General features: G+C 47.3%; 4 protein-coding genes across 5 annotated transcripts; 3 read left to right on the forward strand and 1 right to left on the reverse strand.

Moving 5' to 3' along the window:
- The first annotated feature begins 292 nt into the window (after window positions 1-292).
- BDBG_00928 (uncharacterized protein) lies at window positions 293-2942 on the forward strand. Its single transcript, XM_031720114.1, has one exon. It carries the CDS (start codon window positions 1815-1817, stop codon window positions 2523-2525), a length of 711 nt encoding a protein of 236 aa, XP_031576136.1. The 5' UTR covers window positions 293-1814; the 3' UTR covers window positions 2526-2942.
- BDBG_00930 lies at window positions 728-9607 on the reverse strand. 2 transcript variants are annotated; one of them, XM_031720115.1, is made up of 7 exons: window positions 8423-9607; window positions 7963-8180; window positions 7542-7884; window positions 7038-7450; window positions 6838-6981; window positions 4090-6768; window positions 728-4025 (listed from the first exon to the last, which is right to left on the reverse strand). In XM_031720115.1, the coding sequence occupies exons 2-6, from the start codon at window positions 8078-8080 to the stop codon at window positions 6725-6727; spliced, it is 1062 nt and encodes a 353-aa protein (XP_031576137.1). In that variant the 5' UTR covers window positions 8081-8180; window positions 8423-9607; the 3' UTR covers window positions 728-4025; window positions 4090-6724. The 2 variants fall into 2 exon arrangements, with proteins under 2 accessions (XP_031576137.1, XP_002628022.1); XM_002627976.2 differs by having other exon boundaries at window positions 728-6768.
- BDBG_00929 (uncharacterized protein) lies at window positions 3715-6224 on the forward strand. Its single transcript, XM_002627975.2, has 3 exons — window positions 3715-4039; window positions 4102-5701; window positions 5906-6224. The coding sequence occupies exons 1-2, from the start codon at window positions 3884-3886 to the stop codon at window positions 5017-5019; spliced, it is 1074 nt and encodes a 357-aa protein (XP_002628021.1). The 5' UTR covers window positions 3715-3883; the 3' UTR covers window positions 5020-5701; window positions 5906-6224.
- A 227-nt stretch (window positions 9608-9834) lies between the features above and the next one.
- BDBG_16240 (uncharacterized protein) lies at window positions 9835-10524 on the forward strand. Its single transcript, XM_031724231.1, has one exon. It carries the CDS (start codon window positions 9917-9919, stop codon window positions 10277-10279), a length of 363 nt encoding a protein of 120 aa, XP_031576138.1. The 5' UTR covers window positions 9835-9916; the 3' UTR covers window positions 10280-10524.
- The last annotated feature ends 59 nt before the right edge of the window (window positions 10525-10583 follow it).

Consider the following 10583-nt stretch of genomic DNA (forward strand, 5'->3'; position numbering starts at 1 on the left):
GCTCTCAATTTGTCAAATTGGCGAAGGCAACAACGGCGACCAGCGAAGCAATTTCACATTCTCGGGTTCATCGTGTCAGAGAACGGCGATGTTGGGTTCGGTAATAAGAATAATGAGCAGAGCCGAAACTAGCTGCGGATGGAACGAACGACTTCCACATCTTTGCTTTCTGGTCTGGTACTTTTTTCAAGAAACCCCTTTGACTGGTCACAGGCTGCAAAGGGTATCTGCTTATGCCAGTCATGAGCAGGCACTCAGCTGAAACTGTGCGCACTTTTGCGGCTCTTGTGGGCGAAAATCCTGCTAGTCCTTCCCAATCACGCGTTCTCACATATGGTTGTGGCTAGAGACTCAACTTGCAGGCAGCAAACGTGGTAAATATAAAACTCCATCCATGGAGATTGGTCGATCGATCCAACGAGTGATTTTGAGGCGGGGGGCATGAACTCTTGATGTGGAGTTCGCGCATCCTGGGCCATCAACCGACAGCAGAACATCCAGTCTGATCCAGACCAGGGATGCGAGGGCTAGGGTAGGCTATTTGGCCTAGCGCGAAGACAACCTTCCAGTCTCAGCCTTTGGGATCACCCGGAGGAATCATGGCTGAGCTGAAAAACTACCTGCGACTTGGCCGCTAGTGTTATTTTAAGCTATGGAATGGGCCGCATGGCCATCCTGTCACTAACAGATTTTGGGATTTCCTGGATTTTCGATAACTGCTTGCAGGCTTGTTAGCAAAATTCTCGTCTCTTGACGTGTTTGTTCTTACATTGCCACAGTGGGAATTAAAAGTTTTTGCTTGCTTCCCTTGCGTCAGTAAGATTTGGCGGCTTCGAAAAAGGGCACGGGAGAAAATCCTGCTTTGTATTCGCCTCTGACAAAAGTGCATTGATGGCCATTTCTTCTGTAGACGTTGGTCATCCTGCTCCTCCCGCACTGCTGGTGATTACGAGCTCATGAACGTGCTTTAGCCCGCCCTGGCCTAATAATGATGTGGAAACAGCTATGTTGGTAGATTGTCTGATGAGCCATCCATTATTGGCAGGATGAAGCAATTGCCAGTTTCTTGTAGACGAGGAGCTGATGGCGTTGGTTGGACTGAGCTGACCCTCCAATACGTACTGCGTAGAGCAGATCGGAGCAGTTAGATCAAAGCTTAACCCAAGATAGCCCATCTCCAGCATGAAGCTTTCCTCGAAGTTGTTCTAGCATCCACCTTCGGCGATGCAGGTGGGTGGGAATCAGCTCCACGTTGCAGTTAGTTACCCCTCCGCCAAGTACGTCAACCCGCCAGTTTGGGAAATTGGGGGATAAGACGGTGCAGCTTTTTGAGATTAGCTAGATAGCTGTTCTTTTTCTGCTTTTAGCATATACCTGGGGCAAACAGCAGCTTGCCATGAAAGCCAGACGCTGGTCGGCGCTGTGTTGGTTGGCTGAAGTGGATGTGGGATTGCAGACGGCGGCGGCGAACTTCTACCGCTTACGGAGGATTGGATAAGTTTTATTCAGTTTCATTGAAATGTAGGTATAATAAGAACCCCTGACACCCTCACCCCTTGCCATTCATCGCCGTTTGTCTTTCGTTGTTTCGGGTCAGCTTCGCAGGTGTTGTTGTGTTTGGAACGTTCGTCACCCTGCGCAGGCTCCGCCCCTTTTTCCATAACGCATCATCGGTCAGGTCCATGGCAGGGACAGGATGAAATAATCATCATTCGCAATTAAAATCGAACCATTGTATCTCAATTGAAAGGAATCAATTTATTTTCTTTTCTTTTAGTCGTCTTTTAATTTTGTTTTAAAATCTGCCAATATCCATGGCCCCGACAAATGAAACGCAGCGCCCCCAAGCGCTTCCTACCCTCCCATCATATTTATACATCCTTATACCAGTTTTCGTCCTAATATCCATCGCGTTTATTAAACGCCGTAAGAAATCACGATTTCCTCCCTCCGGTAACACAAAACATAAAGTTTTTGCGCCAAAAATTTCCGAGAAGCCCATCACCACCGACGAGGAGAATGCAAACTCCATCGCACAATGTGCCACCAGAAAGACGTTACCTGGGCGTCAAGCTCAACAACCTGAGTCCAACGTATGTATTTCAGGTGATCCATCTAAAATGAAGTCTCCTGAAGAAAACGCAACCCGATCAGCAACACTTCTTGACGCACAAGCCCAGCACTGGCATCAACTTCCCAATCATCAGCCGATGCTTCTAGCTCAACAATCCCCAATTCCACCCGAGCTACCAAGGCGAAACTCTGGGGATTCGCCAGGCCCTCTTCAGATGCTACCACCGACACCTCACTGGCAACCTGAGGAAACCGCTTGTCTCGCTGACAATATGAGCAAAGCACATCCACATCCACATCCACATCCGCATCCGCATCCCTTGGGTTCTCCGGTGATGCATAAACAGCCTGTCGATTTCCCACAGGTTCAAAGTGAGGCGGTTCAGTTTTACCCCAGGGCGGGACCTGATAAGCGTCAGGCCTGGAGACGGAGAATCCTCGAGTGTAATTAAGAATAGGAGAAGTTCACCCAAGTTGTATAATTTCCATCATCTCTTATTTTTCTTGATATCCATTGGGAGGGATTTTGCCGCGGGCCATTTTCTAGATATTTTCCTTACGAGATGTTCTTGCTTTTTAATGACGTTCCTTACCGTGACCATAGTCGACGGAAACAAATAATGTCTTTCACGGCGCCTCCAAAACTGAGATGGCGAACTTGAAATTAAAAACAATGATTGTTAAAATCTCTTGAAAATCTCTTAAAAAAATGAACAATTTATCTTCACCTTCTGTCACCATCTCTATTCCTGCAGTGCTAGGGCATGCAGAAACTCCGGTTCTGATCTCCAGGGTCCGCATCGTCAGGAACAGGGCAAGGCCTCATAGGAAATAGGAGCAGCACATTCCGTATATTAGCTGAGTTGAAGCAGTCTGGGTATGTAGGTGTGAGCACCACTTTTTGTATGAATCACCACAAGAACTTGCGTGCGGCTGGTTAGCCATTCGACATAGCCGTGACATCCCGATAGCATCTGACGATATAGGATAGCTTGGAGGAGAAATTCTTGAACCATTTCCGCGACCCAACGACCTACTGCCTGAGCAAGGGCATGGTGGGGTTGAATTAGAGTAATGTAGGACACTGGGGCAAAAGAGCTCGATCACCACCAGGCTTTTACTGGTCGTGAAGGGTCCGAACCATTCCACTTATGTCAACAAGTAAAATGAATTGGAGGAGTAAACGAGCCACCCTCCGCAAGAAACGAATGGTGTTGCAATCAGGAGATAAAAAGGCGTGGATATCAAATGACGGCAAAAGGAAACTGAACAGAATTTTTGAAGCAGGGGATAAAAGGTTGCGATACTCTGAACGATTGTCAATAAAGTAAGTATGAGAAAGAAGAGCATGCAGGAGTTATAATTTCATTCTGTCCAACCCATATAGAAGGAGGAAGAAAGACAAATAGAAATAGCGAGCAGAATATAACATGCAGGGGTAAAGCCTAGCATGCTAAAAGAATTGTCTCCTCATGCTGGGAAGCGTGTGGGATACACTTCTTACGGCGGACGTCGAGGCGCATGGGTAAGCAAGGTCAACAATCGTTGTATACAAAGATATTCATTCACGCTGGCAACCATCGTGTGAGATATTCGCTTTCTGAGCAGTGTTGCCGTCGCTTTGCCTGTTCGCCCACGACGTTTCAAGCAATTTCAGTCACCCTCGCGGCTCGGCTTATCTAAGCGCTGACTAACCGTTCAAACCCAGGCTCTGACGTCGCTATTTTGATGGGTATGTATATGAATATATTGAAGTCTGGCAACTAACTACAACTCTCGACACCGTCTTCGATTTGTCGCTGTTTCAACAATGGTGCGGAAGTTGTCTGACTCCTATTCTTCCTCCGACGTTACATCCATCAACCTCACCCATCTCCTTGCCCGCCTCGAGAACAACCTGCTATCTCCTTCCGCAGATCTCAAACTGCTACGTCGATCTCCCTATCACCGAGCTAGAGTTGGAGCTGTGAGCATACAAAGCAAATCCTACCTATATGAACATGGCTATCCGCTGACAGCTTCTGAAAGAACATCGAATATGCGCGAACCCTAATCCTGAAACTCGAACTCACCCTCCCGAACATCAAAATCCAATCGCGCAAACATGCTCTCCAGACTGATCTTGCCCAGAAGCGGCAGCAAATCAAGACTCTTAAAACCCATCTAGACGAAATTGCAGCCGCCGCAGCCGAAACGGATCCAGATACCCAGACCTTCTCGTCGGACAACGAGGATGATTTGCTACCAACACCAAATGACAGTACCCCAGATACAACATCCCCACCGCCAACCAGAGGAGCAGACCAAGCATCAACAAGACATGAAGAAGTAGAAGATGAGAGAAAAGGAGAAGAAAGCGAAGCAGAGGAGACCACCCAAGAACGAAGAAACGATGAACAAGTTGTAGATAAACCGCCATCACCATCTCCAACACAACCACGAGAGCCATCACCATCAAACACCTTCCGCGGCAGACACCCCCATCACCACCGTTATCCATCATCATCATCAGCCACCACCCCAACGGCCACAACAACAGGCACATCCCTCCCCACCGCCACCACCACCACTATTAGACCCCTATTCCCCAACCGCCCAACCCCCACCACCTCATCCACCCCCTCCGCACAAACCGCCCTCTCCCAAAACGAAGCCGAACAAGACACCCTAACCACCTCCCTCCTCGCGCTAGCCACCCAACTAAAAACCTCCACGCAGAACCTACACACGAGCCTCGAGTCCGAAAAGTCAATCATCGAGCGGGCGGCGGAGGGTTTGGACCAGAGCACGACGGGGATGGAGGCGGCGGGGAAGCGGTTAGGGGCGCTGAGGCGCATGGCGGAGGGCAGGGGGTGGTGGGGGCGTGCGTTGATGTATGTGTGGATATTTGGGCTGTGGGTTGTGGCGGTGTTGATTGTGTTTGTAGGGCCGAAGTTGAGGTTTTGAAGAACGAGGGGCCGGGTTGGTTGGTTTATGGGAGTTGGTTTATGGAAGTGGGTGGTGCACTGGTGTAGATTACTTCATGCGGGGGGGGGGGGTATGGGATGGATGGGACTTTACTCTATCTCCTATGGAAGCCCTATGAACAATTATTCTTTATTAGTTTTGTTTCGTTACGACTACTACTCGTCTAGACAGCCCTGGAGATATCGTCTTATATAACTACCACATACATACCACATGTATGCAGCATGCCAGCGCAAAAAGACTTTATTCGTTCGTTGGTGTGGCCCGTGGCCCGTGATCCATAAAGTACCCCAACTCACCCATTACCCCCCCCCCACCCCAACAAACAACATCCTCCCTTCAGGCCCAATTACCCACCACCACGCCAACAACCCAGCTATTACCACCACACAGTTCTTTTCCATGCAATATTATCATTCTTATCGGATTTCAACATCCTTCGCCGTCCCCATACCATCTCATTCATCCATTTGTCTTTTGCTACCGCACAATCCCTTTCCTTTCATAAAACATGTCGGGTAATAACCCATCAACACTAGGCCCCCAGCCAGTCAAAATTTACTCCCGGAGCATAGACTAGTACAAGAAGTTCAGCGGTGTGTATGGAAACCATATTAGCACACCCAGCCCACCTATACACATATCAGATTGACCTCCAAAGGTAAAAAACGGCGATAAGTGGGTATTGCATTTCATTTCCTGCCTAAAATCTGATTTGCGAATTGTTTCAAAAAGTAGGGAAAAAAGGAGGACAAGTAGCAGACATAAAAAAAAAAAAAAAAAAGCAGAGGGAATTGGTAGACAAATAGCCCGGTCAGATAAAAAACCAAAAAGCTAATGTGTAGAAATCCGCCCGCTGATACAGGCAGAGCTAAGGTTCGAAAACAAGGCAAATAGCGAAACAAATAAAACATACTCAAGTAAAAAAAAAAAAGAGAATGAGAGAAACCCCATGGTATTTGAAGAAATAAAAGAAAATGGAAATGGAAATTCGATAAGAGGGAAACCCATATAAAGTCACAAGAAATACAGAAAGTTAAGGGGAAAAGCCCCAAGAAAAAAAGTAGGAGAAAAAACAAGAACACACGCACACACAGGTACATATCAAGGGATATAACAAGGGAATTAGAAAGGGAAATAAGGAAATAAGATATCGAAAGAAAAAAAGAAAAGAAAAGAAAAGAAAAGAGCAAGCCGAGTAGGAAATCATGCAGTAGGAAAAAAAACAAAAGGAAGGTGGACAGTTGACAGCCCTGCAGCACCGGGGGGTTTGTTAAGATTGCGCCATCAGAAACCAGGGCGGCAAGAGGCAACGATCGGAGTGGCACCGTATCATTTTATCTCCTCAGACCAAGAGGTGGGGAGCGAGGGGTTGTAATCAAAAAAGAAAAGGGAAGATCGTATGTCCCGTAGTTGCGGTACTGACGAGAGGTCCAATACGCCGTATTTTGTTTTAGAGTAAGGAAAAGGTCTCAACGCCATTGTGAGCCCGGTAATAGGCAAAGTAGGAGAGGGATAGATGTAAAGGAAAACTTGGACGGCTCTGTTTGGTGGCGGTGGTTGGGCGTGGGGCAAATTATTCTGAAAAAAAGGGGGAAAATCGAGGGTGATATCAAATACAGATGAAACGAACAGAAATAATCTAAATTAGTGGGAGCCAAAAGACCTATCCAAAAGGATTTCGTTATATCAATCCACAGAGGCGAAGGTTGTCTTGGATGATTATATCTGGACTCGGAGGGTCAGCAAAGTTTCGAATCTAGATATATGCAGGTATTTCAATTGGGAGTCACATACCGTTAACTGCCATCATAACGAACCGGATTTGCGATGTGTCAGTAGCGCAAGTGAAATGGGTATAGATTTGTTTCGTTTCGGCCTGGTTAAGCGATACGAAGCGATTGAGAATGTAGTCGCACGCGGCAGTGTACTCGGGACCACCTAGTAGAAAGTGTTAACATCCAATTGTCCATCTCCACAACACGGGGTAAGCAAACCTTCGTAGTCAGGGAAGTAGTTCTTCATCGGGCTGACAGGCAACTTCTCCTTGAACCGATCAATCTTGTTCAGGAAGAGGATGATCGAGGTCTTGGTAAACCATCTCGAGTTGCAAATAGAATCGAAAAGTGTGAGAGCCTCCTGCATACGGTTCACGGTTTCGTCCTCGAACAAAAGCTGGTCGTACTCTGAGATTGCTACAAGGAAAAGAATGGTGGTGACGTTTTCGAAGCAGTGGATCCACTTCTTACGTTCAGAGCGTTGCCCGCCAACGTCGAACATACGGTAAGTGAGGTCGCCAATAATGAACGTTGTCTCGGTGATACCAGTAGTCTTGACACGGGAGCGGAGGACGTCCTGATCGCTGGGCAAATAATCGGATCCAGCAATACGTTTGATGGAGTCGAAGTAGCTACAAATCTTGGTAAGAAGCCGAACTTTATCTAAAAATAATAAAAATAGAAATAAAAAAAAAATAATTAAAAAAATGGAGGTAAACTTACTATCGTGCTGAGTCGTTCAGCTGATACTCGCGAGATCGTCGGAAACATTCTTGCACACCAGCATCGTTCCATAAAGCGTCAATGGCGTTGCCAACATCAGCAGGTAAGCTGTCGCCTTCAATCTGAGCTGGTTGAATGAAGATGGTCTGAACATGGTATTCTGCACGCTGGTCGTCCAAGGGAATATCAAGACCTTCCATAGCTTCAAGAATTACACGCATTGACTGCACGGTGTTGCTGAAAATGATTTCCTTGAAAGACTCCCTCTCATCCCGCGAATAGGAACCCTCGTGGATGAGTTTCATTTGCTTCAGAATGGTAGATTTACCGGACTCGCCAGCGCCTGGATGTATTAAAATGGAGTAAGCCAAAAGCTTGCATGCATTGGTCTAGTAATCGTAGAAAGGAGTCGACTGCTTACCAAGTAGAAGCATCTTGATCTCATTCTTCTGCAGCAGCTTATCTCGTTTGAGCTGGTTCTCAATCTCCTCGTTTCTGGCCTTCCCCTCCTTATCCTCAGTGCTCATTCCGCACCCCATCTTGGCGGTTCAAATGTGATATCTAAGTAACTGCGGACGAGTTTTCGCGAGGTAGAAAGAGCGATAGATCACTCCAAACGGGTTTGGGCGAAATGGGAATCTACACACAACACAGGTTGGTCGATCAGTATGTTTAGGGAGTTCAGTTAATCTTAAATGTGCATACTTGATGCGTTCGCGGCGATTGGGGTTTTTCTTTCTTTCTTTTTTTTTTTTTTTTGGGGGGGGGGGCAGGGAGGAGAATAGTGAAGGGGTTGATTGGTGCGAATGCCACCGTCCCGAAACAGCGGGCGACACCTGGTTTGCTTGCTTTTAGAAATAAAACGATAGCCTGTTACTCACGGTAGTCTGACTATCCACCTATCCACGAATTGAACCAAAGACAAGTTAAGTTAATCCAGAACCGTCTTCAAAAATGCCTCCAGCCTTTTTTTATGCCAGGGTAAAACAGGTTGATCGACGAAGAAAATATGTGGTCGGGTGAAGTAGCTTGGGCGACCAATCTCAATCGCGAACAGTACAGTGAACGAGCGTTTTATTTTCACCAAAAAGGCCGGCCTGCTTTCAAGCTGAGGATAGCCAAGTCACAACTCCAATCCAAGATAACGGAGATGGAGATGTAAGGGGGGCGAGGGGGAGAGAGGCGATGGATAGAGGTGGAAGGGTGATAGTGATGGCGGTGATGGCGGTGATGGCGGTGATGGAGGTGGATTGAAGTTGAAGCTGGACGAACAATGGAGGAGAAAGAGGAGAGGAGATTGAAGGAGACGGACGGGGAAGAAGCCGGGAAGGGAAGGGGGGAGGAGGGAGATTGGTTGGCAGTGGTCGTATGGTATGGTCACAGCCCGCATATAATACGCCCACCTGTTCCCAGCGCTTGCAACACACGCCCAAACACCGCCCGCAGCCCCTCCCCCAACTGGCCCCCAAGCCGCCCAAACGTCCACTGGGGACACACTGGAGACACACTGGAGACACACTCTCTGGCACAAGCTCGCTGCGCTGCTAGGCGCCAAGCCAGCGGTGGGTACGTGAAATACGCTTGTACGGCTGGCACAGGCCGGCCGGAGAAAGAGTTCTTCCCGGCACCACCACCACCACCGCGATCCGGGTATTCTTACCCCCAGCAAGAATAGGGGGTAAGTTTCATCTCAACGATGTGAAATCCATAATAATAATGAGGTCTGCTTGGACTGCAGGCGGCGGTGAGGATTTTCGCTCTTAATATAAAGGGAAGAATCTTCTACAAGTGGATATTCTTAATACACCCATACTGACAAACGCGCATCCCCCCTTTTCCAGGGCCAATCAGTAGAGTACGCAGCTTCCCGCCGGTCCCCTCGTCCAGCCATGAATACCTCTCACAAAGTGTCTCCCAAAGAGACAAGAGGGCCTGGAAATGATAGCAAAAACGAAGTATCGTCCCCATTCAAATTCTGCTGAAGAATCGGCAGATTGTTCTGATAGTGGACCATACATAAACCGCCACTCCGAGCAGCCGAGGGAAAATATAAAAATACAGTTCATTTATTATTGGCAGACTGCAACTGGGAAAGTATTGTACATTACATATGTCGCCACTGGAATCCCTATCAGACCCATTCTCGGTTCCGAAGAATCAAGAAAAAGAAAATACAACATGCAAATAATTATTCAGCCAAGTTGATCCATCCTTTGACGTGATGTCGCTTGTTCGCTTTGAGAGTGTTTGGCGCTAACCTCCCCTGCTCCAGGGCTAGAGCCGGCGTTGATTTGATTCTTGTTTAGCGAATAATATTCTTTTGGCACCGCTCGCAGCCCAGAGTTTCCACGAGCCGCCCTAGTTTACTGCTAAGAATGCTAACCTTGTCTCAAAGTTTTAATTTCCTTCTGCTCCTTGGGGACAGAGCGCTCTCGCATGAGCATAGTATGAGTATGAGCAATGTCTGGCTACACAACAATTCTCGGGAATGGCCTGGGAAAAAACACATATACGAATCCTTTGGAATGTGCATATCACACGGAGTACACAGGCGCCGTTTGGCAGTTCAACGGGGCTCCAAATTCGGTCCGTCAAGAGACAAAGAGCTTCTGAGCTGTTACAGCTTACAGGGGAGGCATTATTATTATTATTATTGTCCTTTTTCCTTCCACAGCCCTTCCAGAAGCATGCCAGAAGGATCTACGCTGTTATGCAGTCAGTCCAACCGTCGCGCCTAGCATTCTACTCCGTACATGGGTTCCCTTTTTTCAATTGGCTCCCCTTTTTGGAGTTCAAGCCCACATAGCCAGGAAGAAATATATCATATGTAATAACAACACCTTAGTTACGGCAAATTCCGGTGAGAGTCGAATAAAATAATTCATTCCGCTGCCAGGATCACCCTCTCAAAGTCGAAGAATCAATACTCCTCAGCATAATCAAAAAATAAAAAAAATAAAAAAATAAAAAATCTGGATTTCATAAACACCTACGTAGCGCCTGTAGAACTGCATTCTTATTATCCCAACAAGTGAGCTCTAC

Source organism: Blastomyces gilchristii (assembly GCF_000003855.2).
Source record: "Blastomyces gilchristii SLH14081 genomic scaffold supercont1.2, whole genome shotgun sequence".
Taxonomy (NCBI): Eukaryota; Fungi; Ascomycota; class Eurotiomycetes; order Onygenales; family Ajellomycetaceae; genus Blastomyces; species Blastomyces gilchristii.

Excerpts from the sequence above, each read along its gene's own strand:
- BDBG_00930 (XM_031720115.1), bottom strand. The coding sequence starts at position 8,080 with ATGGGGTGCGGAATGAGCACTGAGGATAAGGAGGGGAAGGCCAGAAAC. Across the intron at positions 7,885-7,962 it reads GATCAAGATGCTTCTACTTG|GCGCTGGCGAGTCCGGTAAA; the intron begins GTAAGCAGTCGA and ends TAATACATCCAG. Across the intron at positions 6,982-7,037 it reads CTACTTCCCTGACTACGAAG|GTGGTCCCGAGTACACTGCC; the intron begins GTTTGCTTACCC and ends ACTTTCTACTAG.
- BDBG_00928 (XM_031720114.1), top strand. The coding sequence starts at position 1,815 with ATGGCCCCGACAAATGAAACGCAGCGCCCCCAAGCGCTTCCTACCCTC.
- BDBG_00929 (XM_002627975.2), top strand. The coding sequence starts at position 3,884 with ATGGTGCGGAAGTTGTCTGACTCCTATTCTTCCTCCGACGTTACATCC. Across the intron at positions 4,040-4,101 it reads ACCGAGCTAGAGTTGGAGCT|AACATCGAATATGCGCGAAC; the intron begins GTGAGCATACAA and ends AGCTTCTGAAAG.
- BDBG_16240 (XM_031724231.1), top strand. The coding sequence starts at position 9,917 with ATGCTAACCTTGTCTCAAAGTTTTAATTTCCTTCTGCTCCTTGGGGAC.